The sequence below is a fragment of the Neopsephotus bourkii genome, unplaced genomic scaffold (genome assembly GCF_033783945.1).
Source record: "Neopsephotus bourkii isolate Nb327-2 ecotype Australia unplaced genomic scaffold, CSIRO-AGI_Nbou_v1 NB_704, whole genome shotgun sequence".
Lineage (NCBI taxonomy): Eukaryota > Metazoa > Chordata > Aves > Psittaciformes > Psittacidae > Neopsephotus > Neopsephotus bourkii.
In genome coordinates, this window is record NW_026901203.1 from 167,528 (window position 1) to 188,192 (window position 20,665).

At 39.9% G+C, this 20,665-nt stretch overlaps 1 protein-coding gene across 7 annotated transcripts in view; it reads right to left on the bottom strand.

Moving 5' to 3' along the window:
- FREM1 (FRAS1 related extracellular matrix 1) overlaps window positions 1-20,665 on the bottom strand; it is a 64,845-nt gene that overhangs the window by 37,418 nt on the left and 6,762 nt on the right. For all 7 annotated transcript variants that reach the window (XR_009725473.1, XR_009725472.1, XR_009725471.1 and 4 more), the window contains exons 2-16: window positions 18,903-19,400; window positions 14,228-14,322; window positions 13,363-13,664; window positions 12,662-12,858; window positions 11,701-12,024; window positions 10,529-10,637; window positions 9,290-9,421; window positions 6,883-7,227; window positions 6,060-6,202; window positions 5,287-5,483; window positions 4,020-4,110; window positions 2,857-3,024; window positions 2,137-2,345; window positions 1,210-1,303; window positions 501-753 (exon numbers count right to left, since the gene is read on the bottom strand). Coding sequence is in view for 4 of the 7 variants with exons in the window: in XM_061353844.1 (XP_061209828.1) it covers window positions 501-753; window positions 1,210-1,303; window positions 2,137-2,345; window positions 2,857-3,024; window positions 4,020-4,110; window positions 5,287-5,483; window positions 6,060-6,202; window positions 6,883-7,227; window positions 9,290-9,421; window positions 10,529-10,637; window positions 11,701-12,024; window positions 12,662-12,858; window positions 13,363-13,664; window positions 14,228-14,322; window positions 18,903-19,133 (2,890 nt within the window). In the remaining 3 variants the exon portion in view is untranslated. The remainder of the gene's footprint in view (window positions 1-500; window positions 754-1,209; window positions 1,304-2,136; window positions 2,346-2,856; window positions 3,025-4,019; window positions 4,111-5,286; window positions 5,484-6,059; window positions 6,203-6,882; window positions 7,228-9,289; window positions 9,422-10,528; window positions 10,638-11,700; window positions 12,025-12,661; window positions 12,859-13,362; window positions 13,665-14,227; window positions 14,323-18,902; window positions 19,401-20,665) is intronic.

Genomic DNA, 20,665 nt, shown 5'->3' on the forward strand with positions numbered 1-20,665 from the left:
TTAGCAGTTTTCTATTAAAACGTGGCATCCCAATTTACAGCATTATATCTTTTTATCTAAACATGACTATAGAAAAATTTTGAAGTGGGTTTTTTTAATGTCATGAAACAAATAAAAAGGTTCTATTTTGTACCTAATTTAACAGTAATTCCCCTCCTCTCCCCCCAAAAAAAAAGAAAAAAAAAAAAAAAAACCTGCCAAAGATATTTTACCAGGAAGAGTGAAAGAAACCCTCTAAGGTTATGATATTTCCATGGAGCTGTTGTAATAATTTTTTTCACTTCAAACAGGGATTTGGAGAGCACATTAAAGCATTTGGTAGTTTTATATCATCAGCGCTCTTTCAAAGCCACCTTATTTTTTTCCCTGGACAGAACACGTGTGGCTTCTCAGCAGTTCCTGCTGAGCTTCTGCAAAGATTATATGTATTCTTTTTAAGATTTTCTTCCAGAAAACTCTGTGACCACCTTCCAGCCAAATTCTATACTGAACTCACTTACTGGTGTGTTTATATGTGACTAAACCAGAGATTACATCAGCTTGGGAGAAACAATCCACAGCAATGCCAGCTTTCCTCACCAGCCCATGATAGGGCTGGCGAGCCAGAGTAAACATCAGTTTCATGTCATCACTGTCTGCATCTGTGGCATAAATGTACTCTGAGGAGAGGACCACTTCTTCACCCTCTAGGCAGTGGAGCACAGGAACAAGGCCTGTCTGTATAACAGGTGGCTCATCATTCACAGGCAACACCTAATCAGAAAAATAAATTAAGATCTTTTATCTTTCATTTCAGTGGAAAGCTGTTGTTTTAATACATTGCCTTCCATACTGCTCAAACCAGCAGTATGGTGTCATGGTCAGAGTACACTGAGCTTTCCCTATGAAACAAATGAAGCTAGCTGAATTAGGGTCACGTTAAAAATTCAAAGACAAAAGTAAACTCAACTAGATAATTACAGCCTGAGAAAAATCTCAGTGCCCAAATTTAAGTACAGAGAGAATAATTCCAAGTTAAACAACCGAGACTAGAGCAAGTGCAAACGCCTTTCAGCTAGTACAGGCCAAATGTCTCAATTTGCCACATAAACCTGATGCCTAACAAGTCCATTATCATCCAGTTTCCAAGAGAATGCGAAGACTTTCAGGCATCAAGCTTTGCACTCTTCTACAGAGGCAACTGCTTTCAGAAATGTGCAACACACTGACCTTGACCTGCAGAATGAACTCTACAAAGTGGGTGCCATCTGTGGCTGCAAAGAGGATATCATCAGTGAGAGTCTCAGAGCCATCGTGCCGATAACTGTGAGGGGGCAAAAAAAGAAAAGAGCTACACGTATTTCACATAGACAAAGAAGCTCTGCTTTCTGGTCATGCCAGAGACAATATGGATCCTTCCCAACATAAAAGCCAATCCCTGTGCCAGTGTGTCCATCTAAGACTGCTGATTCTGGGTTAGGAAGTCTTCAGGAGACTTTTGGGGTCTCCTACATGAAGAAAACTGCCAATAAAAAACAGACAATAGCTGGGAAAAAGGTTTCACTGAGGCTTTGTCGTCTCTGTTTCTTGTGAGATGTCTGCCAAGCATGTATGCCCTTGCTGTGGTAGGTGCCTACTTTGGCTAATAGATGAAAATGGAGTCAGAGAGCTCTTATTCTGCATGCATGTAGGAAATCAAGTCTCATTCTTGCCACAAATATATCAGCAGCATTTTCATCTATGGGTTAATCACTGTTAATACAAGTTTTCTTGTAAACTAACAAAGTTTAATAAACATACAATTTCCTTAAAAGAAAAAAGCTGCCAGCCACTGCCTTCTTCACAGGAGCTGCATGTCTGAATACAGAATTTGCCTCTTCTTCTGCTTGGGGCAGTGCTATATAGGGAAACCTATCTAAACCAGACATGGTCACTAGCTCCCACTTTCTGGCAACACAGCAGCTTAGCTTCTGCAGTGATTGTTGCAGTCCTGAGGATCAGCCAGCAATCTTGGCCTGGAGCAGCTCTGCCAGAGCTGTGCTATGGTGAGTATTCCTGGCTGCAGCACCTGCACCTCACCAATTCATTGCAGGGCTTTCACTCATCTGACTGAAAAACTCAGCCACTGTAAGAGGAGAAGACAGCCACTCTTCTAACCTGACTGCCAGGGTACGCAGATCCCCACAGGAAAGCCTGCCACCTTCATTGACGAGAATGCCATCCAGTTCCAACATCCCATGCTTAGGCTGTCTCTGCAGGAGGAGGAGGAGATGCTCCCGTTTTGTGTCCACATCAGAAATGAGAATGTGCTCCTCTGTGACAGGGCTCAGGCCACCTTCTTCCACTCTTAAATGGCTTGTATAAACCTGCATGGAAGAGAAAATGTTTCACTCTCTTTTCTATTGCATTTCCCAATATACACCAAACAGGCCAATTTCAGTTTGCTCCAGTATAAGGATGTATGACACCTTAAAAAATAAAATGCCAACGGCTGTGTTAGGAAAACCTAAGGAATTTACTAATAGTAGGCCCTACTACATGCAGACCTGTCAAGGAGGCTCCTGGCCTTTATAGGCAATAGGCAGTATAAGGAGGAGGGATTCATTTTGTTAACCAGGATATGGCATACATCTTTTTGTACAGCCACTCAGGCATTGGAGGTAGCCCTCAGATTACTCAGCAGACAAAATCACATTGCACGCTCACCATACTTTCCCCTCACTGTAGTCCCAATGCAGGCTACGTATAATGCACTGAAACACTGATCCCACTGAAGACTTATTTTTCATTTCAGTCAGAGCAAGACCTCTCTCTGCATTTCTGTTTCTACTCAGAGCCATTTCCAGTCCTTTCCTCTTGCCTTCACCACCACCCTACCTCTGGCGCTTGATTGTCCACAGGAAGAATTGTAATATTGAAGCATATCCCATGCAAAGTGCCACCATGCTGATTGCTGACAGAAAAAATAAACTGGACGTGCTGAGGTTCAGGCCCGATGTCCTGCAGCGGTGGCATGTAAGCAACTTTCCTATAGTTCACAGCATGCTGCAAAAAGAGAAGAGAGGTGAACGTAAGAAGAGATAATGGGAGAGCCATAAACCCATAATTTGGGAGAGCCAAAACTGACATTAGGGACCTTTCTCACCCCCTGATTAGATGGCATCTGAACTGCCAAAATTAATTCCGTAAACTTCTCATCTACTCTTTATATACTGGCAATACCTTGATTAAATGCATCTTTAGTTACCAATCAAGTAAGTACAGGTTCAAATACTCAAACCTGTAGCAAAAAGCACAGGCACAGTTTATAAATGATGACAGAGGTGATGGCCTGTCTCCTTGATGGATGCCTTTATGAATGCTGGTCCAAAAGCCTTTTCTAATGAAATGTTTTCTTGTAAACTAATGAAGTTTAACAAACACACAGGAACTGCATGTCTGAATACGGAATTTGCCTCCTCCTTTATTTTCTTTTTTCCGAGAGCAGGCTGGTGAAAAAGGCCAAAATAACCACCAAAATCTGGCATCCAGACACCCATATTAGGCACCTGATTAAGGATTTGTAGGCTCAGAGCTCCCATTATGGTACTGCGATGATCACCATTATCATCTATTACGATTACCTCATCAATGCATCAGGATATAAACCAGGGCACTTTACTAATATTCGTAAGACATCCACCAGACTAAGTGGAAACGTAGCAACAAAATCCTGAAAGAGGCCTGTTTCAGCCTGTATGGAATCTATTGGAGGAGACACTGAGAATAAGCAGAAAACTCTCAAGGCCTCCTTTTTTCCTTCATCTTAAAATCATTCTGGATCCAAACACAGGCTACCCTAGGAAACTGCAGCCCCTGCTGGTTTCAGAAGTTGTGTTTACATGTTGCAGAACCGAAGCATAATGGACATTTCTTTTAGAAGCTGGAATTGAATTATGAAAGTTTTGATTTTTAACCTCTTCTAGTAAAAAAGAAGCTGTATACTTGGAACTTTTAAATCATTTAGAACAGGTTTTTATGTCAGGTAACATATAACACACCTGAGCAAAGGACCGCAGTGCAAGAGCAGTAGGGTCCTTGACTAGTTTAGGGATGGTGTCCACCATAAACAGCTTCCCAGCATCTGAGTGGCTGTACAAAAATAAGTATGTCACATCCTGGTTGCAAAACTGAAGAACAGGAAAAACAACAGTCACATAGCTCAGTCAGTCTTGCATTTCAAATTAAATCCCACACAAACTATATTCTATTTCTTTCTTCTGTACTTGTTATTCATTTAAACATTATCACAGAAAACTGACCACAAAAAAATGTGTATCAGGATGGTCATGAAAATTTATTACATACCTTTTAAGCAAGCTCTGGGTTTGTTACAAGTGTGTCTCTGTACAGCCCAGACACCAATTACACCTCCTGAAAGTCCAGTCCATCACATTCTTATTACTTACAAACCTGCATTTACTTTTATGTAGAAAAATAAATTATATCATGCATCTTTAAACTTCTGAAATAAAAGCGTCTCCAACAAGTCAGCTTTCCAACAGCAGTAGCCAGCAAACTAGATAACCATGTAGCTCTTTGACTGAATAGGGGAACAGCATAAACATCCTTCTTCCTAGTCGCACACTGATCCTCTGTTACTTGAGGTCAAAACTGAAAGTGGTGTTCTTCAGCTTGAACTGTGCAATGGCTGGATATTAAACTTCTCTATTTGGAAAATTGTCAACAATGTTTTCATGAATTCTCATGAATTTCCAGCTGGTGAAACAGCATCAATGACATGTAAACAGCTAATATACCCGTTCATCCCATACCCTCATTGCCTCCTTAACCAGTTCTGCTTCTACTGTGCTCCGCGGGTCCAGGACCAGGAGTCCTTTGCCGTGCCATGGTTATGTTACTATCCTAGAAAAAACTATAGCAGCTCATGTTCTCAGCCTGGGGCAGGCCCGGGGCAGGCCCAAGTCAGTCCCACTCCATCAGTAAGAGACGTGCTGTGACTTGTGCTCAAGGCTGCACAGGTTCTCATATGGCAGTGTAAAATGCAAGTCCAACAAAAGGAAAGAAAATATTTCAGGTGCTTTCCTCTTTATTTCTTGCTAAACTATGGGGCTTTTTTAATTACTCCATGTATTATTCTGCTGCTTTCAGCTTTAGCTCACACCAACAGGGTGGTGCACCATCTGTTGCACTTTAAGTAAACAATTGAAGAACCTGATACACAAGAATGCTACTGCCGATGAGGCTGCTTCTCTTACATAAGTCATTGCCCAGTCCCACCTGAAAGGTATGGCAGGTCACACCTACCTGTGTGTGCAAGAGAAAAATGGGGAAGTGGTTATGGTGTATGTGAGTTCCCTGTCCTGATCTTCCACATCTAAGAAGTGGAGGTGTTTCTTAGTTAGGTGAGCAATCTCAGTCTCCTTAACGATCAGGTGACGGGTCACGCCTGGGGCTTCTCTGGGTAGCTGATCGTCCACAGGGATTATGTGCACCACCATCACCTGAAATCAGGGAGACAGTGCAATCAGCAGACATTCATCTCAAGATGAGATTGTCCAAGCAGTTGTTTATAAACATGCACACAGACAAGTAAGTAAATCACTGGAATATGGTATACATGATGTGGCTATCATGCCCAGTTCATGAATACATGAGCAATGGAGATACACAGCAGTTAAACGCAAAGCCTATAATTCTTAGTAGTTTCCTTTTAAATTGAAATCAAAGTTAAATTCAGTATGTTGGACTCCTGGGTGAGTCAGTTGACTTCAGGAGTGCTGTTTTGTTTGTTTGTATGATCTCCAAATCTAACCTGTTTTCAACATTTCATTTTACACTGAAGCAAAAAGCCTTTGCAATGACCTTGTCTCCCTGTGGCTCAGGAGAAAGAATTACCCTATGGGAATCAAGAACAAGAGCTAGCTCTGAAGACCGTTACTTGTGGTGATGACCAGGGCAGCAGCAAACAGAAGAGATCCATACCAGTTTGATTTTAAAGTCTAACAAAAGGCAAAAAAATCATCATCCATTTGAAGGAAATACGTGGGGCTCTGCCAAAAGATGCTTCATTTTTATACCTGTGGATCTGAGAGATTGGGGGGGTCATGGCTATCACACAGCACAAACTCAAGGGAATCTTCAAATACTTCTCCTCCCAAGTGATGATAATACATTATTCCATTAAATATATCCTTCTGAAGAAAACTGCTGACAGAATACCCTGTTGAATTGAAGAATATATCTTATATTGAACAGTGCATGATTTTGATAATTTGTAAAAATTATCTGTTAGCTGTGCAAGCAACTGGTGAAGCAAAATGTCCTTTTTCTCACCCTAACTAGGGCAAGTCCTTTATCGTATTGTCTCCCACATTTCCTGAAAATCACGAACATCTTTTCTACATCACTTAAAGATCATTCAAAAAATTACGCACCACAGCAAATTGGCCTAAAGCCCTGTTCAGAGGGCAAAAGAGTATTTGCAGGACTAGCAGCCTCTACAGTCTAGCACAGGAATTTCTGAGTTTAGTTCAATGAAAGGAGATCTTTCTTCCCTTTTAGCATCATTAGCATCACCTAATAACTTTGAACTTGTCAGAGATCCTTATCGGTCAAGTAACTCCTGACTAGCCCCACTTTTCTGGAAGAGAAAAGTACATCAGGCAAATAGATAGAAAATGAAAGAATTACGGGATAAATTGTATTCACATGTACAGTTATCCTGGTGCCAAGACGAACCTTCATTAATGATGGGTCTCTACAAAGAAGTCCAAATTTTCTATTATTTGTTCTGAGCCAAAATGAATTGCCTAACTGTAACATTTAATGCAGTTTAAAAAAGCAAGGGGGAAGGGGAGCACGGACAAAGATAAGTGTGCTATTGTGGATGTGTTTCATTACCTATCAGGTTTGGTCCTGGTTTCTTCATGATTTCTCCAGCCTGTGGTGGCTTGGTAATATTGAATAGTATGTGATCATCACTGGAATCCATGTCAGATGCATGAAGCATAGAGCCCTGAATCAGGATCATCTGTCCCTCGTGAACTTCTATGACCACATTGCTGATAAGAAATGGAGGGCTGTCATCTTTAGGGAGGATATTGATTGGAAACTTATGGCGAATACTGTGGAGGCCATCAAAAATCCTAAATACCACAAAATCCTTAGTAGAATCACTGTCATCATGATGGTAGTGAACAACTCCAGCCTGAATGTCAGAGACTGTGAACATGAATCCTTTCCCTCCTGTCAAAACAATGAAAGAAAACACATCAAAAATGTCCAGTTCAGCCCAGAGAAGAATCCTTCCAATCTGAACGTTACTAAGAGAGAGAGAGAAAGAGAATGCATTTCCAACAAGAAGAATCAAATGTAACTTTTCCTACTGGAAACAAGATTGTTAAAGTTGGAACAGTTAATAAGAATGCAGACTTTGTAACTGTGCTAGCAAAGAGAATCCTCAAAATGTCCGTTGAACTAAAGCTAAGCAGAGATATAAAGGATTTTTAACTGGAATTATTACCACTTTAATTTCAAACTTTACTTTCTCATCAGAATATTTTGTATGTACTTTAAGCATCAAAGAGGATATGCTTTATAAATATAGCTCAGCATTTAATTTCTGATTCTTGTTTTTTCTGTATACTGAGGCTACTCTCTATAATAAGACAATTTTACAGGTCTGCTTCTATAGACATGTTATGTACACAGACAAATATTCACGTGGGTTAAAGGTTTCAAGAATTGAAAGCTGATGCTGGAAGAGATGATCTCCCCAGGGTCTCCAAGGAGAATATTGCCTTGCCCTCCAGGCTGTGTAACATCAGCTGGGACACACAATTCATTATTTTTGCTCCTTGCTTGAAGAGTATGGACAAACTTTAGGATGGAGAAATAACTACCTCACCACCAGAAATGACAGCATTACAGGAGAATGATCCTGCAGATCAGCAGTAATTTCCTGAGATGAAATGCACTTCTGGAAAACTTCTGTTTCCATTAAATTCCAAACACCACCTTCCCTTTTTTAAAATACTTGTTGTATGTCTCTAGGCTATGAAGTTTACATGAATACATTTAACTACCAAAAAATCCAGCATTGACAGAGGCAGCATCTTTCTACCCTGCCAACAGCAGAGTGACATTTTAAACTTAATCATTTTCCCAAAGAAAGCAGCACTATGCTGCCTCATGAGACTTCAAAGCAAAATTACTAAGGAATTAGGTCCGATTTAATTGCCACTTTTTGAAATAAACCTTAAAGTTTCCAATAAATAGCAACACCATCCATATGCTGTCCGTATTTGCTAACAAATCAAAATCACTCCTTATTCCTTAACATCTTCAAGTAAAAATGTAGGAAGTTACAATACAATGACTGCATTTTGCCTAGGTCATGTCTGCTCAATGATAGCAAGCCTGATTCCTTTAAAATTTTAGCGTTGGGATGTAAATGTATATTAAGGTAGTAAAAGTTTAGGTAGTAAAAGTTTAATGTTAAGTAAAAGTTAAGAAAGTAAAAAGTTTAAAAGTATGATATGAAGTAAAAATAGAGTAAAAGAAAGTAAAAGTTTAAGGTAAAAGTAAATGTATGTTAGGAAAGTAAAAGTTTAAATACCGAATTTTTCAATACTCTTGTATTCCTCGTAAGCCAGTCAGCAGAGGGAGCAGAGCTCCCTGCCTGTCTGGCTGCAGCCGGGAGTGCTGCCTGCTTCCATACATACTGGTCTTGCTCTTTGCTTTGGAGGGTAAACCTGCAGAAGACGCATTCTCATGCCCCAGAATTTTCTTGTTTTCTTTGAGGAACCCAGAGCAATATACGGCCATGCTGGTATTAGTCTTGTTTTTGCAGTGACATCACAGCATTATCACGGGCATCCGTCCTCATTTAGCCTCAGTGAGACAGGCCAGCACCAAGCATGTTACTAAGTGCATTGGCTCACTGGGCTGAACTCACCTCCAATGGAGAAATTAAGAACCAGTTTAATTTTCAAATGAAAGTGGTGTGTAGGCAAAATGCCAGACTTGCATGTATTCCCATTTAAGGATATAAACAGCATAAGTAAACTGTTTGCAAAAGTAAAGCAACTGTTTTTCTTTATGAGCTTGTGAATTTTTTTAATTTCTTACTGTGCATCCAGATATTTCCTTCTGTTCCTTTATTCTCATGTAAATCTGGCTCTTAGGCTGGCAGGCCTCAATAGGGAGTGATATAAAACAGATGCTATCAGTGTCTTATTGACTGCCATATTATCATATCCATTTGCACCAGAGAATGTTCCCAGGCCCTCAAATTGAAATTATTTACCTCTCACTGTGAGCCTCCCATGCTGTAAGCCATCAACTGTGACCAAGCGAACACTCTGGATGTCATCGTTGTCTACAATTTGGAAGTGCTGCCATGTGATCGGTCTGGATTGTCCTTCCAAGAGGCTGAGGCCTGTAAAGAGCAGAACTTTATTTCACCGAAACATCTGCGACATTCAAGGTGAGCAGCGTCTGGTCAGATATTTTCTAAAGGTATGTACAGTCAGAAAAAAAAGCACGTTTAAATCCATCTATATAACTACCTGTGACAGACAATTCAAAGCCAGCACAAAACTTTGGTATCAACTTTTATTCTGGGATACTTGCCTTAGTCAACTGTCTTTAAGGACTTTTTTTCAGAGAAATAATGTATTTGATTCCAAATGATCTGACAGACTAGTTAGACACATTTCTGAATATTTGCACAAAATGGAGCACTGCAGTTGAAATTTCACAATGCCTGAAAATGGGCACTGAGCTTCCTTAGTGAGTCAGCACTTGAAAATATCTATTAATCTTCATGAATGAGGATGATATCTCTTCTTTTCACTCTGACAGTCATTTCAGGTGGGGTTTCTCTGGGAGACATGAAGCCTCTTCTTTTCAGTTTCCTTCCTTTTCTATTGTGAGGAGACTGCACTTACTCTGGTGTTAACTTCAAGACTTGTTTGATCTTATATCTTTGCCTTCTGAGGATTAAATATCAATGTACTTTTCACCCCAGATGGGAAAGCCTGCCCCCTTTCCAGTGTAAGCATTATAAATCCCTTTGAATTAACCTTAACCCTCTAAGGTTTCCAGGTTTCTAATGGCTGGTGGTGTATCATGCCCTCTCTAGTTGCTTGTTTTTACCGACTTCCATTTTAAACAAAATCAGCAAACACTGGTCTTTGCCACACACTACCCTGCTACTGTTTTTCCATCACATATTTGTCTTTACTATTTATACTCTTTTATGTTCAGTTCATTCTTGAAGAAAAGACTATATACAAAAATCCAGATTTTCCTGTAATACCCTTTTTTTCTTTATTTTTCATTCCAGTTAAAACATAAGATTATCAGAAGTTGGTGTAGCATGTTCCCCCCACAATGGATAAAGGGAAGGAATAGATTTACACTCTTATTAGTTTAATGGTCTTTAAGCCCCAGGAGTAAATCTGAAGTTTAGAGCTTTGTCAAAGGTCTGTGTCAAAATGTTATAAATTCTGTAGCAAAATAAACTCAGGAAAAGAGATCTCACCTGTGTTCCATGAAACCCGAGGAGCATTTGTATCTGTTGTTCTGATGGAAAGATGCACAGTGATCGGTAAACTCCTTTCAAAGTAGAAGTCATGAACCTCAAACTCCACCTGTTGTCAAAACAGACAAACTATTTGTTGAAGAAAATGTCAGGCTCCTGAACTGTCAAATTCTTGAACCTGCTGTGAAACAGCACTGAAAGCAGAAGAGAGAAGAACTACTTAAGGAGTCAGTGGTTTGGTGGGATGACTGATTCCTGTACTAAGGAAACAGCCAAGATTAAAAAGAGACAATCTTTGTCAGGATCAGGTGCCAGTTACTGTTACTGTTCCTCTGCTTTCCAGTCCACCTTTTCCCAAGCTTACCTTGCTCTGATTTTGTTGCTTTGGTGTCATGCTTTTAGTACCAACCATTTTATTTGGGATACTGCTTAGCTATCCTATCAAATAATTATAACTACCAGCATATCCATATACTCCTTTAACTCATTTATCTTCCTTTCATATCTCCTTTTTAAGACTACTGCTTATTTCTGAGAGTGCTGGCACACTGCTAAACTATACAAAATATCTACCAGCACTAATTACTGAAGAAATGAAGTAACACTGTGCACCTAGCAGCCAACATGGGAAAGGTAGAAATGGTCCTCTTTTTGCTCCCATAAAATGTAAATGTATTCCTACAGCTTTGGTCTCATAAATCAGCACTGTTTGTTTACTCACTCCAGACCCTGCTCTCATTGTTTGCACCATGTTCTTTGTGTTACTGATATGCTTTTACTACTCCCAGCAGGAACTGTTGGGAGCCCCTTTTTGTTATCCCTACACCGCTACTGCTGCGGTAGGTAAGTTGTGAGATCAAATGGTAATCCTGACAGCTAGCTGGTCCCTCTTTCATGGCTTCAAATGTGTCACCTATCTACAGGTCATAGGAATCAGTACTGTCACATAGGAGTAAAATCTGTGTGAAAGTAGTACCATGATCTTCCCAAAGGCTCTTGGTTAGATCCACAAGTGTAGTTATTCCCCTATTCTCATTAAAGAACAAACAAATAAACAATTAAAAAAAAAAAAACCACAACAAAAATAACCAACCAGGAACCAAAAAATCCTGGATTCCTGGTTAGGTGGAAACCAGAAAATACCTAAAAATGCCTATACACTGAACTGTTACCTCATAATTCCTCTTCTCTGTGTGGCTGACATTTGGAGGCTGATAAGCAATGAGCATGTCACTGAGATCTTTCCACGTGAAGGAGCCAACAGGTTTTGTGTGGTCAGATAGATGAGTGATGAAGCCCCGTGGAGGTGGCTTGGTAATGTTGAACACAAGTAGGGACTTTGGAGTTTCATTGTCTTCAGCATCAACAGTTGCGGTTGTAATGGTGGTTAAAATAAATTGGTCCACTTCCAGGATGAACTTTGCCATTGGGACAGCTTTGGGTATTTGATTGGGAGCAGCGCCTGTAATCTGAACAGGAAGCCATGCATACTCAGTCTACAACAGGAAAAAATGAGACAAATAAAAGGACAAAGTGAAACAAACAGAATACATTAAACTTCTATTACCCCCATGTAATTAATTGGGGTACATTTTAAAGCAATAATTATTTTTAAAAGGAAAAAAACATTTTTTATGAGCAAATGCCTAAAGTAAATATTTAGACCTCATGAAAAGGTCTTCCAGGTTCATTAATCTTATTTGTGTTCTTAATTTTGGGCCAAAACAACTTGCTTAATTTGATGTGAGTGTAATGTATAACAGAAGGATGCATGAGCCATTAATTATTATTAACTGAATATGTTCATACAGCTCTTAACTTATTAATTACTATATATGTTGAATTCAGTGCGTATCATTCTCTATAAAAAGGTGGAATTATGCCAGAATTAATTTCGTTCTTGAGCTATATGACTTATGCCTGCCAGTAAACAACCAGAGACGTTTCTCTGTACCCACAGTGGTCCAAGCACTGAGGCATGGAGATGATGTAATAGTGTAAGATGATGTAATAGTGTAAGAACTGAACAAATTTTCAGGCTCACTATCTCTATATGTGAAAAGGAGCAAAAAACTTAAATGTTTTGAAAGCCAGGAGGACAATCAGACGTTGTGAGGTTGTCCGAAAGTCTACCTTGTGCACAGTTTTGCTTCTAGTGTCTGTGAGATCCAACCTCACAGGAATATAGTCAGTGTCAGGTGAGGGAGGGTCAAGATGCTGATATTGAATCCCCATCCGCAGAAAATCTTCACAGCTCATTTTTATGTTGTGAACAACTCCCAGTCCCAGTGTGCAGCTCCTATTTCTGCACTGCTGGCCCAGATTGTTCTCTGTAATGCAATGGAAGCAAAAGCAAAACAGTTATCAGAGCAGAAACCAAGATGGGAAGTCTATCCCTACAGCTAAACTAACCCTGATAAAAAGCCAGTGATGAGAATTAAGGTTCCTTTCATGACTTAGGTTTTCCTACAGGATTTTGTTTTCAACTGACATCTTCCAACTCCAACCTCCCTTGGTCTCTTGGGTAGGTGATGCCTCCAAAAACTCCCTGTGCTGTGTCTACTGAGTCTTGACACCCACAAAATGTCACATTGGTTCATGTGTCTAACATACAAAACCAGACTCCAGTGAGGGGACTACTGACCCAGTTCTGTGGTGCATATTGTGCCCCACACAAACTTCATGGCCCTTTCAGTTTATACAAAAGCTCAAGCTGTTCATTAAACTTAACATAACCAACTCTTACCCAGCATGTCTGAAGCAACCCACTTCAGCATACTTAATCTGCTGGGACTCTTTGAATCTGATAGTACAAACAACTAAGCACTTCGTACTAGGGCCAGGGAAGAAGCTCTGCGGCTGATCCCCACGGAGCTGCTCTTGCTGCACTTCCCCAGCGATGAGCTGCCCATGAGCAGGCAGGTGGGTTTCCGAAGAGGCTATGGAAATGGTGCAATCCAGATTTATCTTCCTGTCATAGTCAAATGTGAGGACGTTCTTGTCAATCACCCTAGACAGACCATAGTACTCAGGGACCTCCAGGGCACGGGAACGCATTTTGATGATGTTACAGTCTGGCTCTAGTAACTGCACACGAAGGGTGAATGTCTCTACAAACGTTTCAGTTTCTGTAAACCTGCAGGTGATAGAAGGAAATTAATTTGCTTCATCCCATGTTCTGTCACTCTGTGACTTTGGCATTGGCCTCACCTTCTAAACTGAATATTTTAACCACTTTCTCTCATGTGCCTTCAAACCCCAGACCACCAGAGGTCATGAGGTGCCAGACCCTGCTGCCGACACCCTCATACTTGTAAAAAGGATGTCTGTGTGAAGTAAGAGGTTGGTGGCTACATATATACAAGGGTCTGTGTCACTGTCAGCTGGACAGCACAGAACATGCAGTGCTCTGAAAGTTCTGTTGTAATTTTCAATAATAAAAAGAAAAATCTCTGATTATCTGTAATAAACAAGCAATACATGATATCTATTAATATTACCAAACAAGTTATTTAAATGTAGCTGAAATACATTGTGAGAAATGTTTCTGTAAACAGTTGGTTGCTTGTTGAATGATGCCACTACTGGATCTAAGTAGGTAAAACAAGTGTAGCAGAACATGCTTTTACCATGAGAAATGAACTGCTTGCTCTTCCCAAGGGCAACTGTGCTTCTGGTAACAGTGAATTGTCCACTTACCTGTACAGTCTGAGCATGACTGCATCTTCATCTAAAATTGGACAGCCATTGTGGGTGTATTTGACTTCATTAGGAAGGAAGTGACAATCAAAAACCTGTGAAGGAGAAAGAATAGACAGATATAACACTGTCAAGGGTGCTGACTTCACAGCTTCCATTTCATCTCTCTCCAACTGGAAATTTTTAATCTGTAATTTATGAATAAGTATTCACCCATTCTGTTGTCTCCCAGTGAGAGTCAGAGTAACCACTTTAACATGGGGCTGCTGGCACTCTACAATTAGAAAAGGAATGGGCCATATAAATGTGTTTGTTGCAGGCTGCTGAGTCCCTCCTCTGGTGCAACAAGTAGCTCACACATGCACACAGTTGTATTCAGTAGTACAACTTCAGTGGATCCGAAAAGGCAGCAAATTCCTGCCATTTACTGTTAGATACATTAGCTTTTAAACTTGCTAGTGGCAGAAGCTTGATTAGATAGTAAATCCTGCTTTAGGGCCACTACCACTGGACTACAAAAGTATTATCTGGTGATATTTCTCTGTTGGAAAATTTGTTAGCTCAGATTTGTTACAATTTTTGGAATACCGACTTTGTACTGATAGCGTTTTACCAGATCCGATGTCTTCTCCATGCCATACCAACACCTAACCCCAATGTCAGTGTAATCCAACAGCATAAAAGCATGAAGAATTTCTATATTCGATCCACCAGCAAATTCAAAAGAGTCTAAGAGACATGTCTGATACAAGCCAAATTTACAAAGCTGTCTGGACACAGTTTAGCCATCTAAACCAGACATTTCTCTCAGTCTAGTTGTTTTATTTAATGGTTTGTTGACTTGCACAAGTAAGTCAATGAGTAGAAATGCCTTTCCCAACTGGAAAAAAGATTACTATGGAGAGTTGTGACACACCATTCTTTGAGGAAGGGATTTGGATTCTGGGACACATGATTTTCATGTCTGCACATACCAGTTTGCAAGTCTGGCAAATTACAGTTCCCATGTATCTATATTTCTTTACAGATTTTTAACAGCTGAAAGATGCTAGCATTGATAAAACCTTGTCTATGTTATCCTTGTGATAACAGGGAATCCCTACATAGTCCATGCGCAGATGGAGAATATATATGTATTTTATATTTACAGTAAGACAGGAAACATTCTTGTCAGCAAGAAGGCAAAAAATAATAATTACATTTCCTGGATATCTCAGTGTGAAACTGCATGTGTTTTTTATGGGTGGTATGCATATACAAGTCTTGGGACACCTATGGACTAAAGTAAAATTTGTTCAGTACTCAGTAGTAGATATAATGAGGCCATTACTAACACAGATTAATATAAATATACAGCTAGCTGACAAATTACCTTCTGTTTTGTTTAGTTTTTCAGAAAGATGAGGTCATTTCTTACTGCCAGTCATTTCTTAAAATGCACCAAAAGAATCATGAAATTGAAGTGGCTTGCCTGAATTACGTACATCTTCCCAGACAATTTGGAGGGTGGTGAAATGGAAGGGCAATTTTAGTGAGGATCTGAAATGTTGACTAGAAGTGCAGTGCATGAAGAAATTCTTTGGATGCTCTGACTTTCAGTGTAAAAACAAAATAATGTTTCGATTTCTCATTACATTAAATACTTTAATTTGTTAATATATGGTTAACTGAAGCACATCATGGCCGCTCTTTGGATTTACACTAACGCATGTAAGAACTAATGACTTCTGTTTCTTTCTAGCAATTACACAGAACTAGAACTTGTGTCTTTCTATAATGGAAGAATAGTTGGAGCTGATTAGCTTCCATTATTACTGACTTGTCCACTTCCACTGAAGTCATTCTCAGATGCTCAAACTATGTGGTAATGGTTCTGTACTCCTAGTGACTTTTAAATGTGTTGTTGGTTTCAACTTGTATCAAGAAACACACTGTACAAAGTCTTTCTATTTTTAACTAAGTGATGAATTAATTGACTATCAGATCCATATACACAGATTTACCCCTCTTCCTAATGGCTAAAATAATCTTGGAATAATCTGTAATATAGGGTGTTACAGAATGTATGACTGATTGTATTTATTTGGACTGTTTAGAAAGGAAGGGCAGGAACAGTTTGTGGAAATCAAAATTCCTCTCATATGATGAAGGTTTTGAGAATGTTGTGGCTGTTCTGTTGTGTATTATTTTCAAATGTCTCAGAAATACGTTATTTTTCAGTGTTTAACAAAAAACAAATCAGTATAGAACCCTCAAAGTCAGTAGGGGTTTGGTGACATGTAGGTCTGGTGCGGACCTGATGATGAGATACTGCTCAGATGATGCTCAAACCGGAGGTGACTGCCTACAACAGAGGAAATGGTCTATGATATCAAAGAATTAATTTCTTTCTTTCTAAAGCATTATTAGTTCCACCTCTTAGTTGATAACAGGGTGATTGAAAATGAAAGACTTTTCCACAAAGGTCTATTACTATTGACTGACAGTCATTGTATATACATATATGACACAATCTGCTTTGCAAAAAGAAACATCTGTTTCATGTTTCCTAATATGTTTCCTTTTTATATGAACAGGCAATTCTAATTGTCTGTAAATTCGCTGGGTAAGACAAAGGGGTTCTAAATCTTTTCCTAATTACTGTCGAGCTTTGTTTTTTTCCACTTCAACTGCTTTTCAACTACAATTTGTAATTAAATTGTCGTACATTCCTAGGACATTACTCATTTAATGGCAGTAAAAGAGATTATATCAGAGACATGGCAGAACTTCCTGGCAGAAAGAGCATGAATGCCACAGGGTTGACTGAACCCTGGCACCTTTTTTCAGGAACGGTGAAAGCTCAGGCAGCTCTTTACAGTGTATGGCTCAAGATTTTGTCATTTAAAACAAAAGCCCTCAACTTGCAAATGCTGTCTTGCTGTTTTCCAGCAGGGAAATAAGACTTCAGATAACCAGAATGCCTATCTTGCTGGCAGTATCCCTGGAGGACACTGTGCTGTGGTATGTCTCTGGAACTCCCAGCTCCCCATGGCTGCAGAGAAGAAAAGGCACCTTTCCTACCAGGATAGCACTCAGATGAGGAGCCTTTCAGGGCAGGTATCTCGAGCATCACCTGCAGCCACAACACTCGTCCAGCCTGGTACCCCAGTGCCACTGGCCCAGTACCCCAGTGCCACCGGCCCAGCAGAGCTCACCCCCATTGCAGGGAGGCCTGCAGCCTCCACACGCAGCTGGCTGGACTCGCACTGAGGCCCTGGATGGTTGGACACTTAACACAGATGGGGTTGGGAGTGGGGCAAGTCCCTGGGTCCATAGGTATTTTGTAAAATAAGGTGTGTGAATACAGGTCCCCAGGGGTCTCTGGAAAACCCTTTGCTAGAAGCATGTCAGGTTACAAAGGACAAAGTGGCTTTTTCAACATAGCTGGGTCCTGCTGCATATAGAAGCTGAGGCAGAAATCAAAAGCCAAGTCACTCAATCAGTCAGCCAGCTTGCCTACAAAATAGGTTTTCCAGCAATGACACACCAAAGTCCTTATTTTTCTTCTCATGGGGCAAACTAGGCAGAGGAAGTGGAGCAGGGGGATTATGGCCACAGCCCCTGTGCTGATAGAGAGCAAGCCCTGGGGTAGTCTCATCAGAAGCACTACACTGCTTGGGAACAGTCTCTACAGAAGGTCACACATTGCCCTGCTCATTGCCTCCTGTATTCCCTAGCATGCCTCTGCTCCTTCTGGTTCAGCCACAGTACTTGTCTGTGGTATACAAAAATAATGTCAATGACTGAGCAACAAGCTTTGAAAAATATGTTGAGCCTGGTGCTCCTGCCTCCGCCTTCACAGAGACCACCAGAAACCTCACAGAGGATGTTTAAAACAATATACATATACAAACATAAAAGAGCATATACTGTATGGTGCAACAAACAAAACTTTCTGAAAATAGGCAAAACCTCTTTGGTTATGCTTCATTCAAACCATTCATCTTCTATCTCTAGCATCACACTTTCATGTCAATTACTTTCAGCTCCTTCCTGCCATGACTCAGGTGGGGAGATTTGTAAGGCAAATGAGTGGCAAAATGGTGATATGTGACATACATTTCATTATTCTTACGATCTTGACATTTTAACAGAAACAGTTGGGTTTTTTTTCATGTACTCGCCATCTGCTAGCAATTTAGCTGTAGCAGAGCAAGCAACAGTGTACACAATGTGCTTATTGTATGGGATGATTTTTTTTTTTCTTAATTGCTCCCTAAGTAGTGGCTGCGTGACTGAAATGTGAAATGCTCTAGGAGGCTACGCATTATCCGAGGGGCGCTGGTTACCCTCATGGTGGAAAAACAAGCAGCTGAGAGACTGGAGAATGCTTCCTAACCAAAAGGTTTGAATTACCCATTCTCTGCTTGTGAAAGGAGACTCTGACCAAACTCACTCTTAGGCACTTGTAATACTGAAGTGAGCTTTAGGATTTCAGGGGTGCAGCTATCTATCAGCTGGCTACTTTCAGGATAAGGCTGAATCTAATAGACCATCCCATTTTGTGTTTTTTGGTCATTAACAGAAAAAAAAAAGAAATAAAAAAAAAAAATCAATAAAGCAGCTCTTCCTAGTTTGTCCCACAACTGTGCACCCATGGACACTCAGAGCAGCACAAACAGAGCCCAAATACCTGTGGAGTTAGTTTCCCAACCCTCTGTGTTATTGGCTCATTGATCACAACTTCTACTTTGCAGGCATCCTTCTTTCTGGGGATGGAAAACTTTAGATCATCTTCTGACAGGAAGACAGACTGTCCCTTCATCACTTTCACCCCAAGGTTGACACTAATAAGGGAGGAGCATACAACTCTTAGTAACAAAGGCAGCAGTAGAAACAACCAGCTTTTCTCAATGGGCTTCATATTAAAAGGGAAAAACAGCTCTTTTCCACCAGTGAAAATGTTCCAGAAGTCTTCTCTTTCTCCACCAGCAGATTTCCACCATACAATGAAGGACCAAAACGTTATCCACAGGTAAATATGTACCACATGTTTTATATTAAGATGCACCCATTGACTGAAGTTTGGACAGGAGCCTTTGAAAATATGCTTGAGTTTTTATGAAATTCGTTGGTCAAGCCTGACAAGATGATGAATGTGTCCTCAGAGTGCTTCAAATGTTTGTTAATCCTGGGGGGGGGGAAAGAAAGAAAATTGGTATAAAACTCTGAGCAACTATCGGGGGAATTAAAATAACCACACACACAAAAAAATCCATTTCTTACAATTGCAGTTCATTGCAAACAGCAGCTTGAATTTACATTTGAATGCTATTAAAAGCACACATGCTCAGAAAATTAACTATGTACCAATGATACTCTCTCCTTCAACAGGTCAGCTCTCAATATGAATTCCAGCCACCTGTGATCCATATGATCCGTAATAAATACTTGCTGCATAGTATTCTTTGTTACCAGGCTTTTTTACTGCTGATTTGCGTAGGTATTGATAAAAGGGTTTGAGCATCCAAATAATGTGAAAATAAAGGAGTAGACATTTGACCAGATTAAATATACCTGAAAATGGGATAACAGAAGAGTAGCCTTTTGTTAAATTCATTTTTTCTTTGCCATTGAATTTGTGGGGGAAAACTTCAGTTCAAAATACATGGCAAGTGCCTTTTTACTCTTCCTGATATAGCAAGTAACTATGCCAGGACATCAGCATGGAAACATATGAAAGCTGAGGTTTTTATTTTTCACTCACAAAAAAAGTAAGCATTCTGAAAGCATTTCAGCAAGAAAAAAAAAAGAGCAAAATATAATATGAAAAAAAATAGAAAAGTTCCTCATGCCCCCCAATTCCAGTTAATCTTCATCTTTCATTTTCATAAACTCATACAAAAAACAGAGTTCTGATATTGAACAAGTCCAACTGAAATCCTTATAAGACCCTAATTTCTACAACCCTCCAAAGTAACTGAACATATGTCCCAAAGAATAGGCAATGGTATTGATTTAATTAAATTTCATAAGATCTTGAGTATTTCAAGGTAGTGAAACTTCAACATTCCTTTAGTCTCTTGTAAATTTTTAGTACCCTGTCTACCTAATTGTACGGTCTGATTTAACCCCAGTCCTACCACCATCTGCGAGATTTCCTGAACATGAGTAAAAAACCAAGATCCATGTATCTCTTGATTTTCTTCATTGTTGTTAATAGGTGTTTTCTCTGTTGCTTCTCACAGGATGACCTTCTAAACAGACTACAATTGCCCAGTTTTACCTCTCAGTGAAAAGTGACCAGTAGTCATTAATGTCTTTAAAATCATTAACTTCCTAAAGTAACACAAGACAGACCCACTCACTTCAGCTCAGATTCAAGACTGAAGACACTGGAACTAACGTCTAAAGTTAGATGTATGTTGACCATGCAGTCTGGGCCACAAATCTCAA